This window comes from Sinocyclocheilus rhinocerous, unplaced genomic scaffold (genome assembly GCF_001515625.1).
Source record: "Sinocyclocheilus rhinocerous isolate Xijiao unplaced genomic scaffold, SAMN03320098_v1.1 scaffold1870, whole genome shotgun sequence".
Classification (NCBI taxonomy): Eukaryota; Metazoa; Chordata; class Actinopteri; order Cypriniformes; family Cyprinidae; genus Sinocyclocheilus; species Sinocyclocheilus rhinocerous.
The window spans coordinates 825,718-845,812 of NW_015664009.1; the positions used below are offsets into that span (position 1 = coordinate 825,718).

The 20,095-nt window shown below is 38.3% G+C and overlaps 2 protein-coding genes across 2 annotated transcripts; both read right to left on the minus strand.

Moving 5' to 3' along the window:
- Positions 1-5,859: 5,859 nt before the first annotated feature.
- LOC107729100 (zona pellucida-like domain-containing protein 1) lies at positions 5,860-11,144 on the minus strand. Its single transcript, XM_016539461.1, has 10 exons — positions 10,929-11,144; positions 10,591-10,811; positions 10,122-10,306; positions 9,318-9,390; positions 9,122-9,219; positions 8,954-9,034; positions 8,185-8,353; positions 7,960-8,068; positions 6,757-6,777; positions 5,860-6,661 (listed from the first exon to the last, which is right to left on the minus strand). Exons 1-10 carry the CDS (start codon positions 11,020-11,022, stop codon positions 6,522-6,524), a joined length of 1,191 nt encoding a protein of 396 aa, XP_016394947.1. The 5' UTR covers positions 11,023-11,144; the 3' UTR covers positions 5,860-6,521.
- Positions 11,145-13,293: 2,149 nt separating this feature from the next.
- On the minus strand, positions 13,294-18,900 carry LOC107729095 (zona pellucida-like domain-containing protein 1). Its single transcript, XM_016539453.1, has 11 exons — positions 18,824-18,900; positions 18,568-18,638; positions 17,231-17,451; positions 16,267-16,448; positions 16,040-16,112; positions 15,663-15,760; positions 15,281-15,361; positions 14,888-15,059; positions 14,686-14,791; positions 13,728-13,757; positions 13,294-13,457 (listed from the first exon to the last, which is right to left on the minus strand). Exons 1-11 carry the CDS (start codon positions 18,898-18,900, stop codon positions 13,294-13,296), a joined length of 1,275 nt encoding a protein of 424 aa, XP_016394939.1.
- Between the last annotated feature and the right edge of the window lie 1,195 nt (positions 18,901-20,095).

A 20,095-nucleotide genomic window follows, 5' to 3' on the forward strand; every position in this document is an offset into this window, starting at 1 on the left:
TAATGAAGGCAGTCCTCCCCGCTCTGCTTCCCTGTTTCCTCTCTCGCCTGAGAGAAAGAAACAGCGGAACAGCAGGGCTCAGACAGCGGGTTCGAGCGATGTCACGTCGGCTCAGCGCCAGCGTAACCCTCCCTCCCCGCGCCGTCTCGAATCACCGGTGTTCTTCACCCATCCAAGCCCTGCAGGACATTTCTCTTCTCTTCACTCTCGCGAATGCAAGTTCCCTGCCCTCCTACGGTGAACTTCCATTCTTAAAATTAGAACCTCTTGCCACCCGGTTCCCGGTGTCTCAAGTTGGGTTCTAAATATGATAAAACAAGGTTACTCGCTCCAGTTCGCTCACAGGCCACCTCGCTTCAGAGGTATTATTCACACTTCAGTACGGGACAATGAAGCTCATGTTCTTCAGTCGAAGTACAAACATTGCTTGCAAAAGGTGCCGTGGAAACGGTACCTCTAGCGAACAGCGAGTCAGGGTTTCTCAGCCGCTACTTCCTCTGGCCGAAAAAGGATGGCGGGCTCAGACCTATTCTAGATCTCAGACTTATGAATCGCTCTCTTATGAGACGGCAATTCCGGATGTTAACTTTTAAACAGATCCTCACACAGTTTTGTCCCGAGGACTGGTTTCTGACAGTGGATCTGAAAGATACATACTTTCACATCCACATAACCCCCCGCCACAGACCGTTCTTGAGATTTGTGTTCGAGGGAGTGGCCTATCAGTACACAGTCCTACCATTTGGACTGTAACTGGCCCCTCGCACTTTTATGAAGTGCATCAACACAGCTCTTTCCCCTCTGAGACACATGGGAATCCGCATCCTCAATTACCTTGACGATCAGAACAGGAACTTATCGCCGACAGATTGCTACTGCTCAGCCATTTGGAGTATCCAGATACTCCAGATGGCTGAATCACCTTCTTTAATGAAGGCAGTCCTCCCCGCTCTGCTTCCCTGTTTCCTCTCTCGCCTGAGAGAAAGAAACAGCGGAACAGCGGGGCTCAGACAGCGGGTTCGAGCGATGTCACGTCGGCTCAGCCATCTGCTCAGCCATCTGGAGTACCTTGGGTTGAAAATCAACCTGCACAAGAGTCATTTGTCTCCCAGACAGTGAGCGGTCTTTCTGGGGACAGTGATAGACACCTGGCGCCTGGGCCGGTTTTATGTCAGGGTGACCCATCGCTGTACCCATCGGTACAGAGCAAACTTGGAACCTTGGCGCAGACATGCTGTCCAGAGGCAATGTAGCTCCAGGAGAATGGACACTACATCCTCAGACGGTTCAAGAAATCTGGCCTGTCTTCGGGAGGGCAGAGGTCGACCTCGAACCTTGGCGCAGGAGAATGGACACTACATCCTCAGACGGTTCAAGAAATCTGGCCTGTCTTCGGGAGGGCAGAGGTCGACCTTTTCACCTCAGAAGACAACCCTCACTGCTCGACTTATTTCTACATGCAGCGAGATGCGCTGGCCCACGATTGGCCCAGCTCTTGCCTGTCCGCCTTCCCCCCGATTGCCCTGCTTCCTCAGGTCATCCGATGGGTTAGGGAAGTCGGGTTGCTCAGTCCTCCTTGTGGCCTCACCCTGGAAGAACCAAACTTGGTTCCCCCGAGTTAGTGCAGCTGTCAGCAGCTACCCTGTGGCCGATACCAATATGAAGAGACCTTCTCTCACAGGCGAAGGGCATGATTTGGCACTCCCCGCCAGAGCTGTGGAGCCTTCATGTCTGGAGCCTCGACGGGAGTCTATACAACTCCCGGCGAGACTGAGCGACACCATTTTAGAGACTAGAGCACCGTCTACGAGACGCTTTTACGTTCTTAAGTGATCAGTCTTCTGTGACTGGTGTGCAGCACGAAGCCTGGACCTGGTTTCTTGTGACGTATCCCAAGTGCTGACTTTTTTGCAAGAGTTGCTTGACAATGGGTGCGCCCCTTCCACGCTTAAAGTTTATGTGGCAGCTGTCGCAGCGAATCATTCCCTCGAAGCTGGCCAATCTATCGGCAGAAACGATTTGGTTCTTGAAGGGCACCCGGAGATTGAATCCTCCTTATCCTCAGACAGTGCCAACCTGGGACTTATCCATAGTCCTGAGGGCCCTCCCTTTGAGCTGCTCCATTCGGCCGATCTGCGGCCCATGTCGCTTAAGACCGCCCTCCTTTTGGCATTAACGTCGGTCAAGCGAGTGCGTGACTTGCAGGCACTGTCAATCAATGCTTCCTGTCTAGAATTTGGGCCTAACAACTGTAAGGTCTCCCTCAAACCAAGACAAGGTTATGTTCCTAAGGTGCTCTCGTTTAGAGCCCAGGTTATAACCCTTCTAGCACTCCCTGTTGCAGAGGGTGAGCAGGGTCCCAATCCACTCTGCCAGGTCAGGGCTCTTAGACTGTATGTTGAACGCTCTGGTCTTTTCAGACAGTCAGAGCAACTATTTGTTCGCTTCAGAGGCCGCAATAAAGGGCTGCCGGTTATGAAGCAGAGATTTTCCTGCTGGATAGTAGATGCTATAGCCTTGGCTTATGCCTCAGAAGGCTTGCAATGCCCTATCGGGGTGAGGGCCCACTCCACCAGAGGAATGGCCTTGTTACGTTCCCTGGGAGTTGTTGTTTTTGCTTTTATTTTTTCCTTGTTTCTTGCTGTTTTCTTTTTCCCCACCTCCTAGGTTTCCGCTGAGTGGACGACTCGCCGCCAATCATTATTAGGGTGTTCCATACTGCGACGAATCAGCTGACGGCCCGTGGCTTTAAAAGCTTCCGGTGCGCTCGGCCTGGGAGGCGAGGGCAGCGCAGTGAGCGTTGTTGGGGTGTGCAACGAGACTTTTTGGCTGTGCTCTGAGCGGAGAGCCTGTGTGAGCTCCCGGGCATTAGCGTGTGTGTTTTTGATTTGTTTGAGTTGTGCCTGACTCCTGTGTATTTTCTCATTCTCAAGTTGCTCAGTGTGACTTTCATGTCTTTCAACTATGTGCTGAATTGATGGTGAGCTTATTGAGTTTTCTCGTTCTCTAGGTGGGAGATGAGGGTAGGTAAGCTTAGTTATAGGTTACATCTCTTGCACGTAGTGAAACCGTGTTAGATACACTAGTCAGTGGGTGAGCGCCTCTTGTGTATTTTTTCTTCTGTTTTAGTTAGTGTAGGGTATTTAGGGCGTCGCCTACGCCGAAGCTTTCGTGTTTTTGTTTCACATTTTTATTTGGTTAGGATAGGTTAGTGGGTTTGGGCGTTTTAGTGTAGCATTGTTTGGTTTTGGTTTTTTGTTTTGATTTAGGCGCCACTCTATCACGTCTCTCCCTTTTTGTTGGTTTGTTTGTATTCCACTTTTTATTTTTGGCACTGTAAATATGCACGCGCGCTGCTGGTGCGTTTCTGGACAGCTACGTGAATAAGTTGCTGCCTTCTGCCATTTGTAGAATAAATTACTGCCTTTTGCCATATGCTGTCGTCCTGGCTGTTTTTCTGCTCTCCTCTCCATTCATCGAATTTATTTTGTTTTAAATGTTGCGGACCAATTCCCTAGACCTCGAAAGGACCGTAACAGGCCTCCTCCTGGGCGTGGTCCAGCAGAATTTCTACAAGTGAGATTTGTGTGGCAGCCGGCTGGTCGTCGCTTTCCACATTTGCCAGATTCTATCATTTAGACGTCCCTGCCCCGCAGGCATGGATTTTGTCTATTTAATCTGCCTATTTCTCCCTTAAGGTGGAAATAGTTATATCTGTAGTCCTTAGCTGGGCTTGGGACTCAGTTTGACTTATGATTGTGCGGCCGCCGGCTGGTCGTCGCCGTCCTCTTTGATAGATTCTATATTTAGACGTTCCTAAATATAGACGCTTTTGATTTGTCTGTTTTATCTACCTATTTCTCCCTTAGGGTGGAAATAGCTATATCTGCAGTCCTCAGCGGTGCTAGTTGGGACTCACTTTGGCTCATGTTCTTTAGGAGCTTAAGTGCTCTGAGACTGGACTCGCAGAGCAGGTCGTTCTGTATCTGCTCATAGCACGGCATGATTGGATGCGTTCCCCATACACAACGTAAGAGAACGTTCAAAAGGGAATGCTCCGATTACTGATGTAACCTCGGTTCCCTGAGATAAGAGAACAAGCGTTGTGTCACTTGCCGTGCTATAAGCTGCATGCTAATCGATGACTGTCTCTTCAGTCGAATGATTTTGATGAAATGGCGCTCCGAGCCGACATATATAGAGGTCGGCTCAGCCCATTCGGACGGGCCAGAGCGCCATTGGTTTGTGCAGCTACACAAACGTGAACAAATCAGGCTTCAGTACCAGTGTAAACAGGAGTTTCCCCATACATACACAACGTGAGAGAATGTTCGAAAGGGAACCGAATTTAGCTGCAGTGTGTACATGGCCATAGAATAGTGAATAAGTACGCAATTTGGGACGCACCTATAATCAACCATTCCTTTAAGCTTCAAACTATGTAATGAAAAAAAAAAAAAACTTTTCCCTCTGGGTCTCAGGATATATAAAAGAAACCACTTTACAAACTGACAAATTTACAGACAGTTTCTTAATATAGAATTTTTTGAAAATGAGAGACCAGTTTGAATCCCGCTAACAGGAAGTTGACAGTAACTGAAATAACGGCACATTACAGCTAGCTCAGCCAGAGTCGACAGAAAATATTAAGGACAGGCCTTATAATTTCACGGAACAGTATTATTACATACACAGATCAAAAAATACCCCTGTAAATGTACAGGCTTCAGTACCAGTGTAAACAGGAGTTTCCCTACACACAACGCTCGTTCCCTTATCTCAGAGAACCGAGGTTACGTCAGCAACGGAGTGTTCTACACACATACTGAAGCACGCGTGGCGCTCATGGTGTTTCCTGCTTCTGTCGTCTCACTATATGAAGATATAAACACATTAACTTAGAACTGCTCTGAGAGTCTTCACGACAACCCATCAAAATAAGTCCGGTTTAACCTGAATAAATTTTGACAGAAACATATTACTATTGTACAATAGAATGTACGTCTCAAAGTAATAATAATAATAATAATAATAATAATAAAATTTCTATAGGAATAATCACACAATTTTTTTTTGTTGTGCAGCACTTTGTTGGCTAACAATGAAAGTAATAGTTACATTTTAATTTGATTATATTTTGAAAGTTAATTTTAAAACGGATTCCAGAGAAATTAAACCGGAAGTTTCAATGCCATCTGAGAGTACAAACTGCAGTATGCTTAACCACGGTGACGTGAATGTGCGAGGCTTCCGGTGCCACTCTCTACCACTTGTTTTCGCTGTACTGGTATTGCTTACCATATTATTTTAATTCATTGTTATAATCATAAAAATTTGTTGGTTTGTGACATTGGTTTGTAACGCAAATGATTGAAATGACTGATCGTGTGCCTCATCTTATCTGTCGGCGCGTTATCAGTGTCTTTCCCTTTTTTCTTTTTGAGTCTCATGCTGAATGCATAAAAAAGCTGTCATCCTTGTTCCAAGTTGCAAAATAATATATCCCAGATAAAGATAATAGGAGAATACAAATACAAATATTGAATAGCTTGTAACTTCTGTAGTTACTGAAAAATTTTTAACCACTAAAAAACGAAATTATATAAAGTATGTACATAAAAAGATAATGCACTTTGAGCCTCCATTTTAATTTGGACTCTTTGGAGTGGGACAGCGATAAAACTATATTAAAAAATCTCCTAAAACAGTTTTGTAAAGGTAACTTTAAGACAACCATAAAGAAACACCACTTTTGCAACAAGACTAAACCAGGGTTTCTAGCCAATGTGTTTTTTCAAACAATGGTGAGACTCCCCCTAGTGGTGCTGCGTTTTAACAGGAAAGGAAATCAGACTGTTCTCACAATCCTACAAGCCTTTATTAATGACATTGCATGCAATAAAAGTACAAACTCAACAAATAAAAACAAACATGTTTCACAAGACAACTGTCTGATTTTGTAACATATTGCATATGCAGAAGTATCTGAAATAAAATAAGCATGTTTATAATTCCTTTTCCAAAATGAAACTTTCCATCCTTGATAATAACAAGTTTGCTAAATCAAAGCAAGGCTCTTCATGCAGCTGTTATAATAACTTTATGACATTTTTTCTGTCACCTGTTCTTTTAAAGCTGTCAATCCTAAAGCCTTGGATCTTGCTTTAATGTAGCACAACTTGAGCACAGATCCATTACAATAAATCACACAAATATCCTTTTAAAACCATTGCTGCCTTTTTAATCCTCTTTCTCACACCAAATGCACCTCTGTACATGTTTGTTTTAAAATGAAATGTAGCTCATTTAAACTTTGTGTCTTAAGTATATAAGTTATTATATATTAAAATATTTTTTTGGTTGCAATATTTGCATTTCAAATGACAATCATGTTATCTGCAATGCCGACAAAGCTTTTTAATTTAAAAAGTCAGATATTAATAATATGGATCCCCAGTTCCCACCTCCACCAGTGCTGTTGTATTGGTCCTACACGAAAAGAGCTCTGGGATCACGGAAAGTTAACGCAGCATCCTGAGTTTGCGGTAAAATGATACGGCCATGAGGGCAGCAACGGTACCCACAATGACGAGGACGGCCAGAGCGATGCCCAGTCCTACAGATGCCCCATTACCACTGTCCTTCTGTGCACTGCTCAGGGCTGTACAGGAATACAAGAGACAGCATGTTATTACCAAAATGACCTGTTTTCTGGCATCCTTCTGTAAATTAATCACATTGATGAGAGAGGCTTACCTTCGTCCTTAGTGGTAAGAGCTGAAAGAAATAACAGTTTGCAGTTATTATTATGTAGCTACATTTATGTGTCTTGAAATAACTTGGACTATATAAAATGCTTTTATCCATGACTATCATATATTATGACAAGGATAGTGAGGTAGAGGAGAGCCATACAGGAGTCTGCTTGAGTCCTAATAGGTCCTGAGGTGATGAGGGTGGTGTCTGAGACGCCATCTTTAATTGTCGTTGTCTGTATGTCCCGTCTCCTCCTCCTGTTGCATTGCTGATCAATGAAAATGGATGCGGGTTAAACAATAAAGCAGGACACATTTATCTGATCATTCAGTTAATACCCCAATATTTGTAGTCTTATAGGCTAGTTTGAAGAACATGTGGTACCTTGAACTGGGTGCAGGTGCTGGTTTCACAAAGTCTGGTGATGCAGTGGAGGTAGTAGGTGGAAATGGTCTGGTTCTGCTGCTCGATAAAGCGGAAGGCTGGGAAGCTAAAGCGAGCCTTCTGACTGTTTCCATTCTCCAACATGGTGGTCATCTGATCCTGCGAGCACCTTTCAGAAAAAGAGAACATTTCAAGTATGGTACAGAACTAGTTGACCAATGAATTTACATGGCTTTGTGGCTTTGTTTCTGACTCTAAACCAACCATTTCTAATTGATGAAATATTATTTAAATTAATTATTTGTTTTATTTTAATTCAATTTTATTTGTATTTATATCATTTTGCATGAATACAGAATATATAAAATATAAAATAAATTAGACAACCAATTAATTTCCATAGCTTTGCTCATGAGTATTTAAAATAATTTTATAGAGACCAAGACAACAATTTAAATTGATGAAATATTCTTTAAAATAATTATTTTTTGTTAATATTTATTATAAATATAGGATATATAAAATACGTTTTTAAAAATAATCTTGTAGAGACTCAAAAACATTTCTTATTCTGATATATTCTTAATATTTGTATTCTATTAAATGCATTATATATATAATATAACTATAAATATGAATTTAATATAAATATATAAGTATAATATATAAGAAATAAGTAAAATATAAAATCTATTATATTATACTATAAAATATGTAGCTACATTTATGTGTCTTGAAATAACTTGGACTATATAAAATGCTTTTATCCATGACTATCATATATTATGACAAGGATAGTGAGGTAGAGGAGAGCCATACAGGAGTCTGCTTGAGTCCTAATAGGTCCTGAGGTGATGAGGGTGGTGTCTGAGACGCCATCTTTAATTGTCGTTGTCTGTATGTCCCGTCTCCTCCTCCTGTTGCATTGCTGATCAATGAAAATGGATGCGGGTTAAACAATAAAGCAGGACACATTTATCTGATCATTCAGTTAATACCCCAATATTTGTAGTCTTATAGGCTAGTTTGAAGAACATGTGGTACCTTGAACTGGGTGCAGGTGCTGGTTTCACAAAGTCTGGTGATGCAGTGGAGGTAGTAGGTGGAAATGGTCTGGTTCTGCTGCTCGATAAAGCGGAAGGCTGGGAAGCTAAAGCGAGCCTTCTGACTGTTTCCATTCTCCAACATGGTGGTCATCTGATCCTGCGAGCACCTTTCAGAAAAAGAGAACATTTCAAGTATGGTACAGAACTAGTTGACCAATGAATTTACATGGCTTTGTGGCTTTGTTTCTGACTCTAAACCAACCATTTCTAATTGATGAAATATTATTTAAATTAATTATTTGTTTTATTTTAATTCAATTTTATTTGTATTTATATCATTTTGCATGAATACAGAATATATAAAATATAAAATAAATTAGACAACCAATTAATTTCCATAGCTTTGCTCATGAGTATTTAAAATAATTTTATAGAGACCAAGACAACAATTTAAATTGATGAAATATTCTTTAAAATAATTATTTTTTGTTAATATTTATTATAAATATAGGATATATAAAATACGTTTTTAAAAATAATCTTGTAGAGACTCAAAAACATTTCTTATTCTGATATATTCTTAATATTTGTATTCTATTAAATGCATTATATATATAATATAACTATAAATATGAATTTAATATAAATATATAAGTATAATATATAAGAAATAAGTAAAATATAAAATCTATTATATTATACTATAAATGTTATTTTTAACATAACATTTCCCTGACATTTCAAAACGTCCCTTTTTTGAGACTTACGGGACAAATAGGTTGAAAAAGGTTGAATTGGAGGGTAAGGCTGAGATAGAGGCATAGCAACGATCCAGCAGAACATGATACCTGTGGAGGAGGAGGACAGAATCAGTCAATTTCTACATTAACTAATGGAGGCATATCTTAGAAGAAACATCAGCAAATGTTCCTCACTGTGAAGTCAAGTTTGCTGCAATGACTTGCACGTAGATTCTGGTTCTGAGCTCAACACCAAGAGCAGGGATAACGAGTGGAGTTGTGTAGTTTACATCCTAGAGACACAATTAAAGTATGAAGTTATGGACACACTATGACATAGCATAGAAAAAGCTATAGATTTTGGAAACGTTTTCCCCCATTGTGTATTTACTTTGAAGAGCTGCATGCTTAAAGTGCTGATGAAGCTACCATTGTTGTCAATCACTGCAATGGAGGAGGATGACCTGAAGAGGGAGGTAAAGTTTAGAGATTACAAGTGATGTATAGCTAGAGCCCATGAAAATAATTATTCACTACTCAGTTAAGAATGTCAACAAGCTGCATGTTTAATACTGTACACTACTGTTCAAACTACTGTTTTGTTAATTTTTTTAAAAGTCTCTTATGCTCACCAAAGCTGCATCTATCCGATCAAAAATACAGTAAAACAGTGACATTTTGAAACATTATTGCAATTTAAAATGATCATTTTCTAATTTAATATATTTTAAAATGTAATTTATTCCTTTGTTGGCAAAGCTGAATTTTCAGCATCATTACTCCAGTCTTCAGTGCCACGTGATCCTTCAGAAATCATTCTAATACACTGATTTGGTGCTCAAGAAACGTTTATTATTACCAATGAAAACAGTTTAAACAGTTTAATATTTTTATGGAAATCGTGATACATTTTTTCATTAAGGATTCTTTGATGACTACAAAGTTTAAAAGAAAGGCATTTATTTGAAATAGAAATCTTTTATAACAGTTTAAATGTCTTTACACTCACTTTTGACCAATTTAATGCATCCTCGTTGATTGAAAACAGTAAGCCAGGACATGGGCCAGTCCCAAAGTTCACTAAAACTCTGACTAAACAGGGAGACTAGCTAAGACCAGCTTAGGCTGGTTTAAGATCTTTTTATTGTTATTATTTCAGCAGAATTACTTTATTAAGAGAGTTAAAGGAGCTTACACATCAACTTGTGTATTGTTGATCAGGTACTCGAGTGGATATGCACAGGAGTAAAAATAACTCAGCTCGGCGTTGTAGGTCACTGTTCCTATTGTGGGGTCGAAAGATCTGACCACCCCACTGATGTTAACCGTCTGGATGTTAGAGAAGTCCGAGAAGATCCCGGTCCCTGGAGCGCTGGTGGTCTACAAATGAAGACAATGAAATGAATCAGACTTGCAGAGAGAGATATCAAAATACAGAGAAAATGGAGAGAACTAATTCTCTTTATCTATATTGACACGTTGATGTCAGTGTGCATGTATGAGTAACACTGACCCTTGTTGGTAACCTCGCTAGTTTGCTGGCTTTGGGCACATTTCAACTCGCCAGAAAGCGAGATCAGTTTGCTTAAGGTGTTTTTAAGTAGCCTAGAGAATACTTCATCAGTGTAAATATAGTTTAGAAGATGCAGTAGGCTAGTACTCACGCGGAAGATGCTGCCGCAGGAGTCTAATTGTCTCAGCAGGAAGTTGAAGCGCACGACCGGAGGATTCGCGGTCTCATCCAGTGTTCCCCGACACGACGGATCATTTGCGACTTGATTGAGAATCAACAAACTCGCGTTATATCCAGTGTAAATGACCGGGCAGACCTGGATGGCCAAATTGATAGACTCGGTCCCGCAATACACTGCGATGTCGGTGTACGCTGTAAGACAAAAACAAGATCCCTGATGTCTTTCCTATAAAACGGATTAATTGTTTTGGTTTTAAAAGCAGTTACAATAATTATTGTCGACAAAATCATGCGTGACAATAGGCCTACCTGGACGCCTGTAGGAAGTCCCACAGTCATTAGGAGTAAGAGCCAGGTGGCCATTAACCAGCACACCCAAAATCAAGAGACTGAGTAGAACCATGTCAGTTATCTGCTCTTCATCAATGTCCAAAAATGACCATTAAACGACTCGCAGCACCCTATAGAAAATCTCGAAGAGCTTCTGAAGGTATCCTTGCTGTTAAAGATCCTTTATCTCCTCAAAGTCACTGTTGGATTAACTCTGACAGGCTTCAGTCTCTTATTTATATATGTATGTGTATAGGAGAAGTTAGTTAGAGTACTACTGCAGGATTGGACCAAAACAAGGTCATTTGCCATTTGGTATGGTTGCTTGAGTTCTCAAGAACAATTCACTTTTGTGGATAAGGTACCATTACCTTGAGGCAAACCTTGAAACCTTACACATCACCTTTAAAGTTAGACCATAAACAATGACCACTGTCTTTGTCATTTTATACATCCTGAAACATATTAACATGTAATTTAATAAACTAAGTATAAACTCTATTGAAGAAGTACACAATATGTGGGAGGTCCCGTCTTCTCTATGGACCTAAAAGTACAAGTCTGTCAGTCTGACCTCTGACCTTGGATGCCTTTTAGGAGGTTCGCTACCTTAAAATCTTGATGGTCACTGCATAAAATCTCACATGATAATGATTGTCAAATGGATATGCTGAAGGGATTCATTGTAGGACACAAAAGAAGATATTTTGAAAAATGTCTCAGTGTTTTTTGTCCATATTTTGAAAGGCAATGGCATCCAAAACAACACTGGACTTCACTGACTTTCATTATATGTTCAAAAACAGTTGAAACGTTAGACTGTTTCAAAGAAGAAAGTAAGTCATTCAAGTTTGGAATGACATGAGGGTAAGTAAATGATGGCAAATTGTTCATTTTTGGGTCAACTATCCATTTGAGAGTAAGCCACAATTTAGTAATTTTGAAGATTTTCGAATAGTTTCCATAAAAATACTAGAGTTTTGAATTCTTCCTGTGCTTCTTACAGCATATCAACAGCTAATGAGGTGAAATCTGTGAAAATGAGGTACAAATTCACAGAAAATACCAATGGAATTGTAATATGAACCTGTCAGCTGAGCTACCTGGGAAGGACAACACTTTCTAATTAGGGTCAAATCAGGGTGTTGGGTGTTGGCCTTCTTCTATTGTCAAAAACATAAAACCATGGAAATATTACAGAACTCATCATAATATGATGCCAGCCATGACGTATTCAGTTAAATATCTTAGCAAAACAACACTGTGGACTTTACACATGCATAAGATCAAAGACCTCAGCGAACATAAGAAATGAGAGGGAGATAAACAAGCACTGCATCAGATTTTTCTAGTTTTTGACTCGCTGCAGGCCCTGCAGTAATCTGGGATTATGTAGAGAAAGGATGCAGATTGTGGAGATCTACAGTGGTGTGTGAGATTTAAATGGGTGGTTTGTGTCTGTGTTGTATTTTCAATGTCATTTCTTGTGGCTGAATAAAAAAGATTGTTAGAGTGTGATTTTAAGTATGGTATATGTTGAAAATTATCTATAAAACTGATACAAACGCAGACAAATGAACAAAAAGTAGTGAATTGAGACATTGATTTGGATTAATTTTTATAATAAAACATATTAAAAATGTCCATTATGTGCAGCTGACAAATCTGTTTGGGAAAAACATCAGGTTGCACATATTTACAATTTTAATAAAAAAAAAAAGTTATAATGGCACATCAATTTAATAACACTACATATGTACATCTTAAAATATTTTATGTTTTATTTATATTTAAAACTATCATGCAAATTAAAAACAAATTGTCCAGGTTAACAGCGTCTGTGGCATGCTGTTTATTACCATTGAAAATAATTGTGATTTGCCCCTACATTTGTAAAACTAAACAAAAATATATTACAAATCAATGATAATTGGGCGGTATTTTCTGTGGTATTCCAATCTAATCTGTTGCTGTCAACTAATATTTAATTTGGAAGACCTTGGTTTCATTTTTCTTTTGTTTATTCATCGCTTATTCTACTCATTGCACATATACATACACACAGTTTAAAAGATCAACAATAATTCATCAAGCAAATAATCTGCAATCTATATGTGAACAATCTACATTTGTTTTGTGCTCTGCACTTCAAGACATAAAGGATCACAGACCCTGAAACGGATAGTAACAAACTGAGGTATTTTTAAAGGGACTATTAGATTCATATAAGTTCAAATGGGAAAACTTGTTTGACAAAGCCGCCCAATGCCAATGTTGTGACATGCGAGAGCAGTGAACAAATATTGTGACGTATTTCAGTGCACTCTGGATTTGGACGTCATGGTCATCTGAAGCTGGGGTTCCAGACCCCTGTCAGACTAGAAGGGCTGGGCTTCCTGAGCAGCCTGAGGGAGAGGATGAAGAGGCCCAGGCACGTCACACCTAACACAACCACACCCGATATCAAGGCACTGGTTACAGCATTCAGATGCTGGGAGGATCCGCTCACTGCAGGGGCACAGAGAGGGGTGAGTGAGGGTCAGCAGAGGATTGTGGTGGTGAATGGGGTTGGGTGGGATGAGGTCAAAATCAGACAAGATAGTTCTGTAAATGGGTACCACAGTTGTCATGGATCTAATTTGCAGAACTTGACACTGGTGTCCATTGTTTCACTGTGAAAACAGAGCTGATGTCTCACAGAAAGGACACAGCGGGGTGGGGTTGGGGCATTTGGGGGGTCTACTAATGAAAAACATTTAGCAGGCTACTTAATCTTACCACGTTGTGAGTTGTTGGTTGGAGATTCATCTGCAGAAAACAAGCAAGATGTATATGTTTTTAGAAGTTTTTGTGGTAAATACATCGTAAATGGTTTCATGATTTAATACTTTCTAGATTGAACTACAACAATTACATCTCAAGCATTAAATTGAAAACATTAAGCAAATTCTACATTTGTACTCAATTCAAACGTATGTACAAATGTCCAAAAGATCAAATATCTTAAAAATAAAAGTCACTTTCAAAGGTATAACAAATACATAAAATATCCTTAACATTACAATGCTGCTGTTCCCAGCATACTCTGGGGCATGAATAATTCATAAGTTTGCCTTGTTTTACTGTTTGCTTTTGCACCATGTTGTTATTGATTTTGTTGTCATGTTTAGAAAAAACTATCCATTGATTGTTATCATTATCATGCTATGTGTACCAAATGTTGAGGTCTGTGAGATCGACTACAACTCGTTTCTTAAAATATATATTAAAAACATATTATATATTACAGGGTGACGTTGTCTCACAGAAATTAAAATATGGATCGTATGGTTGTTTAAAATACGACTATTTAACATCTGTATTTATATATACAGTATACACACTTTTAAAAATATTAGTAAGATTTTTTTAAAGAAATTAATAATTTTATTCACCAAGGATGCATTAAATTGATCTTATAAAGATTTCTGTTTCAAATAAATGCTGTTCTTTTGAACTTTCTATTGTATCATGGTTTCCACAAAAATATTAAGCAGCACAACTGTTTTCAACATTGATAAGAAGAAATGTTTCTTCAGCAGCAAATCAGCATATTAGAATGATTACTGAAGGATCATTTACTTTTGTACCATTATTAAAAACAAAACAAAACAACAACTGTGCAACAACTTTTGAAGGAAATTAGTCATTTTTTTCAGTGCATTTAATGGACTATAAAGCTGAGGATGGCTCTCACCACTCCTAGTGATTATGGGCCCTGCGGTTATGACGGCATCCCCTGAGGATGAACCTGATACGACATGTTCATCCGCAGTGTCTCTCCTCCTGCGTTTTCCACAGATCTGCCATGAGAGATATTACAGTCAGCGCTCTCGTTCAGTTAGTACATGCAAAATATATTAATAACCATAAAATATTTCAGCATCATGACGTTTTACCGGAATTAGTATTGCGCAGTCATCTATTCGACACAGCTTTGTGATACAGTGCAGAAACACGGTGGACATCTTCTGGTTCTTATGTTTCACAAAACGGAAAACTTCAAACGCAAAGCGGCCCATTTGACTTTTTGCGTTCTCAAATACAGTTGTCTGTGGATCCTTGTAGCACCTATTTAAACCCCCACAAAAGTAAAGCCTCTTTAAATCTGCTGAAATCTACAGATAAATTGATTATCTTCACTCACACACAAACTCGAATGCAACCGTGCACGCACACACTCGCACACACAAATGATTTCTTCTAAAAGGCCTTTGTGCATTGTATAGTTGAGCAGGTAATGAGGACTCACCGAGTTAATGCGCACATAATTTCAGAAAATACTAAATTACCCAAAGAAAAGGTCATAGCGTATCCCATCATTAGGGTTCCCAGAGGGGGTGGCGTAACAGTGATCCATCAGAACATTCCACCTGTGGGGAAAACACAGTCATTTCTGCTATTAATGGGAATCAGATCTCTAATCGCAAGTAAAAAAAAAAAAAAAAGTAGTTAATAGGGGCTCAAGATCTAAGTATTTACCCAAGTAGAGGAATATTTCTCATAATTTATATTATTTATACTAGTAATTTGTCACAGTTTATACTAGTAATCTGCCTTCACAAAAGATAGCTAAAACATTATGATGTAAAATACTTTTACAGAAAAATGAATGAAGTGTTTCAATAATGAGTTTATAAGATATAAAAGCATACATTTCTCTGTACGATATACCTCCTGTCCAGATTTGTAGCCTTGACTGCAGCAAACACACGAGTCTTCAAGGACAGGCCGGACATTGGTATAGAGATCAGCTGACTGAAGGTTGAGTCCTGTCAAATATGAGACAAAGAAAATTAGCTACTGAAATGGTGCCAGTCTTCATTGCAACATGCCGTTTTTACATTTTAATACAAGTTTGAGAACTGTACACATAAACAATATGAAATTGATAATAGATCCTAAGGAGAAATCATTTATAATTAAAATAAGTCAATAAGTCAAATTTAATTTGTAATTCTAAGTTAATTCATGAACTTATTTCATTTTTTTTTTTTTATAAATTTGTATTTTAATTGCATTTTATTTTATGAACTACAGAGATCACTCACATTGTAAAGCACCAAACTGAGAGTGCTCAGGAAAGTGCCATTATTGTCTTTCACTGATATTGCAGCAGACGAGCTGGTAAAGGAGGTTGGGATTAAAACAAGACATTATGGCTGTTTATTCACAGCTGAACATATCAGCAAAGCATTGATTGTTTTGATAAATGCAGCACAGTTCTTTGACTAAAATAGTTGTAGAAGTAGGTTGTTACGTCAGAAAACAGACTCACGATGCCAGCTGGCTGTTGTTGAGCAGGTACTCCAGAGGATAACTACAGCTGAATTTATACACCAGACCTGGCAGGTAGCTGATAACAGTTGGAGGGTCTGGGGTGTCAATGTAGCCCGATATATTACCCATCTGTACCATGGAGGTGTTCCCATAGGCATTAAAGCTTTGAGATGTAGAAACCTGATTAGAGAGAGAAAAAAAATTTTTTTTTTAAGCTCATATAATCAAATTTGTTCTTTAAAATCACATATCAGTTATGTTACGTAATACACTATTAAAGGAACAGTTCACCCAAAAATTTAAATTTACTCACCCTCAGGCCATCCATAATGTAGATGAGTTTGTTTGCTCATCGCAACAGATTTGTCCAAACAGCTGATAAAAACATCACACAAATCCTCAAACATATGTCTGTAGATTTTGATTTGAGAGGACAACAGGGAATGGACTGTTTCACTGGGAGAAGCATTATTATAAATTATGGATTGGTATTTTAACCAGAAGCAATGGTTTAAAGTTAAAAATGTCTTAATGATGGACTTGTTTCTTACAAACACGCAGCTTTTCGCTTCACAAGATGTTAATTGATGGATTGGAGATGTGTGGGTTACTTGTGGATTATTGTGATGTTTTTATCAGCTGTTTGGACTCCCCTGACGGCACCCATTCACTGCAGAGCATCCATTGGTGAGCAAGTGATGCAATGCTACATTTCTCTAAATCTGTTCCAATGAAAAAACAAACTCATCTACAGTCTGAATGGCCTGGAAGTAAATTTTCAGCAAATTTTATTCCTTTAACACAAACAGCTTGGGCAAAAAGTGAAGCTGGTGCTAGTTCAGATATACGGTTCAATGGTACTGTATGATTATCATATTCATACACCATGGTAATCCCATAATACATGTCCAAAAACAATAAGAAAACCATAGCACTTGTGTGTAAGTGAATGTATCTCTCACCTCCAGCGTGTTTCCACAGGACTCCAGTGTGCTGAGGCTGATACTGAAGAGCACAGCTGTGGGGAAGGTGTTGTTGTTTATGAAGCCTCGGCATTGCACATCTCCATGACGACCGTTCAGTGCCAAGTCAGCATCAGTGTATCCAGAGTACAGCACAGGACAGAGGTTAATCTTTAGTGTGATTGTCTGAACGCCACAGTATACACTGATATCTCTCTCACCTTGAGGAAAAAAAAACAATACAAGTAAATGAAAACCTCATAATATGTGTCACAATGTAGACAGCATTCTTTACTAAACATGGGCTTACAATAAAATACAGTGGAGTCAAATAGAGGAACTGCTTCAATTTAGCATTTTTACACACTTTTCATTACATATGATATTATCAGTGTGATAATGTAAGTGCAAAGTATTACTATGAATAAAAATATTACTATGAATTTCAAAATGTTTTAGTACTTGGTTTGTCCTCCTTTTGCTTTACCGACAGCAGAACTCGAGCTCCATGAACTCCACAAGCAAGAACATCTGATCTTTTGGAGCTGAAAATACTGCTTGCTCATTTACATCATAATATTTCTTTGCTATACGTTTTTTCAAAACCTAAAATTTTCAGTTACTTTGCAGTTTAAATGAAATGGTAAATTCTAGATTTTCACACTTAAACTTTTGGACCCCATGCACTATATATAATAATTTTCTCTAATATAGGGAATTAGAGCTACATTTACATAGAAAAACAAGCATTTATAAATCTGAAAAAAATGACTAATTGTAAATTATTAATTATCTAAATAGATTTATTTACACTACTGTTCACAATTTTGTGGTTGGTAGCATTTTTATTTATAATAAAATAAATAATAATAATAAATTAAAAATACAGTCACGTTAATAATAATAATAATAATAATAATAATAATAAATAGTCGGTAATATCATGAAATATTATTACAATTTAAAATAACTTCATTATTTTTATTCTATTTTTAAAGTGCAATTTATTCCTGTGATGGCAAAGCTGAATTTTCAGCAACCCTTATTTCAATCTTCAGTGTCACATGATCCTTCAGAAATCATTCTAATATGCTGATTTGCTGCTCAAGAAACATTTATTATTATTATTATTATTATTATCAATGCTTACAATTTTGTGGAAACATGATAAAAAAATTGCAAATAATTAAATTTTTCTTTTTGCAAAAGAACAGCATTTTATTTGAAATAGAAATCTGTTTAACATTTTGAGTGTCTTTACTGTCACAAATCAAACAAACACAAATCTTACCAACTTTTGAACTGTAATGTATTATTGTTTATTTGGCTCTTCTTACCAGGGAATCTGCTGTGGTAGTTTGGATCACAGTTGAATCCATTGAACTGTGTAAAACCTAAATGAATCCCACTGAAAAGCAGAAGGGGAACACATATCCACTCCATTTCAACACCTGGAAAGGAAGGAGAACAAAAATGAAAACAAACAAAAAAATCACTCAAAATTCAAACAATGACTGGCATAACAGTAATATTTTTTATTTTAACAACATGACAACACAATCATAGTGTAACGTGTTGAGATCCCTCTCTTACCTCAGTCCCCTGATGCAGGTGAGCTGCGCTCCATGCGTTTCGGCCTGCTGCCGGTGAGTGAATGGGCAGCCTGGCATCTCCACAGGGAGATGCACCACGGGCCTCTACCACGGCCAAAACAATGAGCCATTATCAGAAGCCTTAAACAAAAAGAGCTGTCCTGGACAACATGGGAAAATCCATCACAATCTCAATGCGCTGAACAAATCTTTTTTATGGAGCCAGAAACATGAGCAGCTTTTACGATTTCCCACTCGTCTCCTCATAGCTTGATCTGCCTCTGTCATCGCTCAATAATGTCTGAGCTCAGTGTGGGACTGAAGGTAGAAATTATGTTTTCATCGGCGGCTGAAGTGACTAAAGGGCCTATTTTCTCTGTCAGTCCATCAGGCTTGATAGTGAGTGTGCTGCTATTGTCACTGTGGCCTCCCGGTTCCTCACACTTATCTCAACCAGAAACTAGATGAAGATACAATCACAAACTGCCCATTTTTTGGCATTAAATAGTAAAGCTAATACATAATAGCAGATAATTGCTGCCATATCTAACACTCTGATTTAATCAGTTTATAGTAACATGTTAATGTGCAGTAATAACTACTTTTTTAAAGTCCCCATGAAATCAAAATTAAAGTTTTTTGGGTGTTAGTATCAATATGTTAGTCTTAAGGGCATTTCAGTGGACCTTTAAAGCAGGCAAACAGTCAGCTACATATAGCGTGTATGATCTGTATACATACATTTACTACATTTTACATACATTTTTTTGAATGATTGAATGATTTTGAAAAATGATTCCTTTTTTGGAAAAGAATAACATTGATTTAAAATAGAAATCAGTTTTAACATGATAAATATCTTTACTGCAAACTTTTGATCAATTAAATGTGTCCTTGCTGAATAAAAGTATTAATTTATTTCAGAAAAACAAACAAAATCTTACTGACCCCGAACTTTTGACCAGTAGTGTATCATTGCTTACATTCTGCAGGCTGGTAAAAATACTCTAATTATGAGTCATAAACAATATTGAATTTGTTGGGATGCTAATCAAATGATTTATTAGGGGAGGGACTATTGTTGCTTTTGAAGAATCTTTCACTTATTAGGCTGTTGAAATCAAATATGTTGAACTTTAGACAGGGCTATATTCAAACCACAGTAATTTGGATCAAATAGCCTCCTTCTCCTGAAATGAATACGGAATAAATCCTGAAACAACAACCATCTACTGTACTTTACAACACCCACCCATGAAATGACCCAGATGTA

Bases quoted from the DNA above. Each gene is read 5' to 3' on its own strand.
- LOC107729100 (XM_016539461.1), bottom strand. From the start codon at position 11,022: ATGGTTCTACTCAGTCTCTTGATTTTGGGTGTGCTGGTTAATGGCCAC. The intron at 9,391-10,121 runs GTAAGCTCCTTT...CTCCCTCTTCAG, and splicing joins AACAATACACAAGTTGATGT to GTCATCCTCCTCCATTGCAG. The intron at 6,778-7,959 runs GTATGGCTCTCC...TATTTCTTTCAG, and splicing joins TAGGACTCAAGCAGACTCCT to CTCTTACCACTAAGGACGAA.
- LOC107729095 (XM_016539453.1), bottom strand. From the start codon at position 18,900: ATGCCAGGCTGCCCATTCACTCACCGGCAGCAGGCCGAAACGCATGGA. The intron at 17,452-18,567 runs GTAAGAAGAGCC...TTTTTCCTCAAG, and splicing joins CTACCACAGCAGATTCCCTG to GTGAGAGAGATATCAGTGTA. The intron at 16,449-17,230 runs GTGAGAGATACA...CTCTCTAATCAG, and splicing joins CCTGTGGAAACACGCTGGAG to GTTTCTACATCTCAAAGCTT.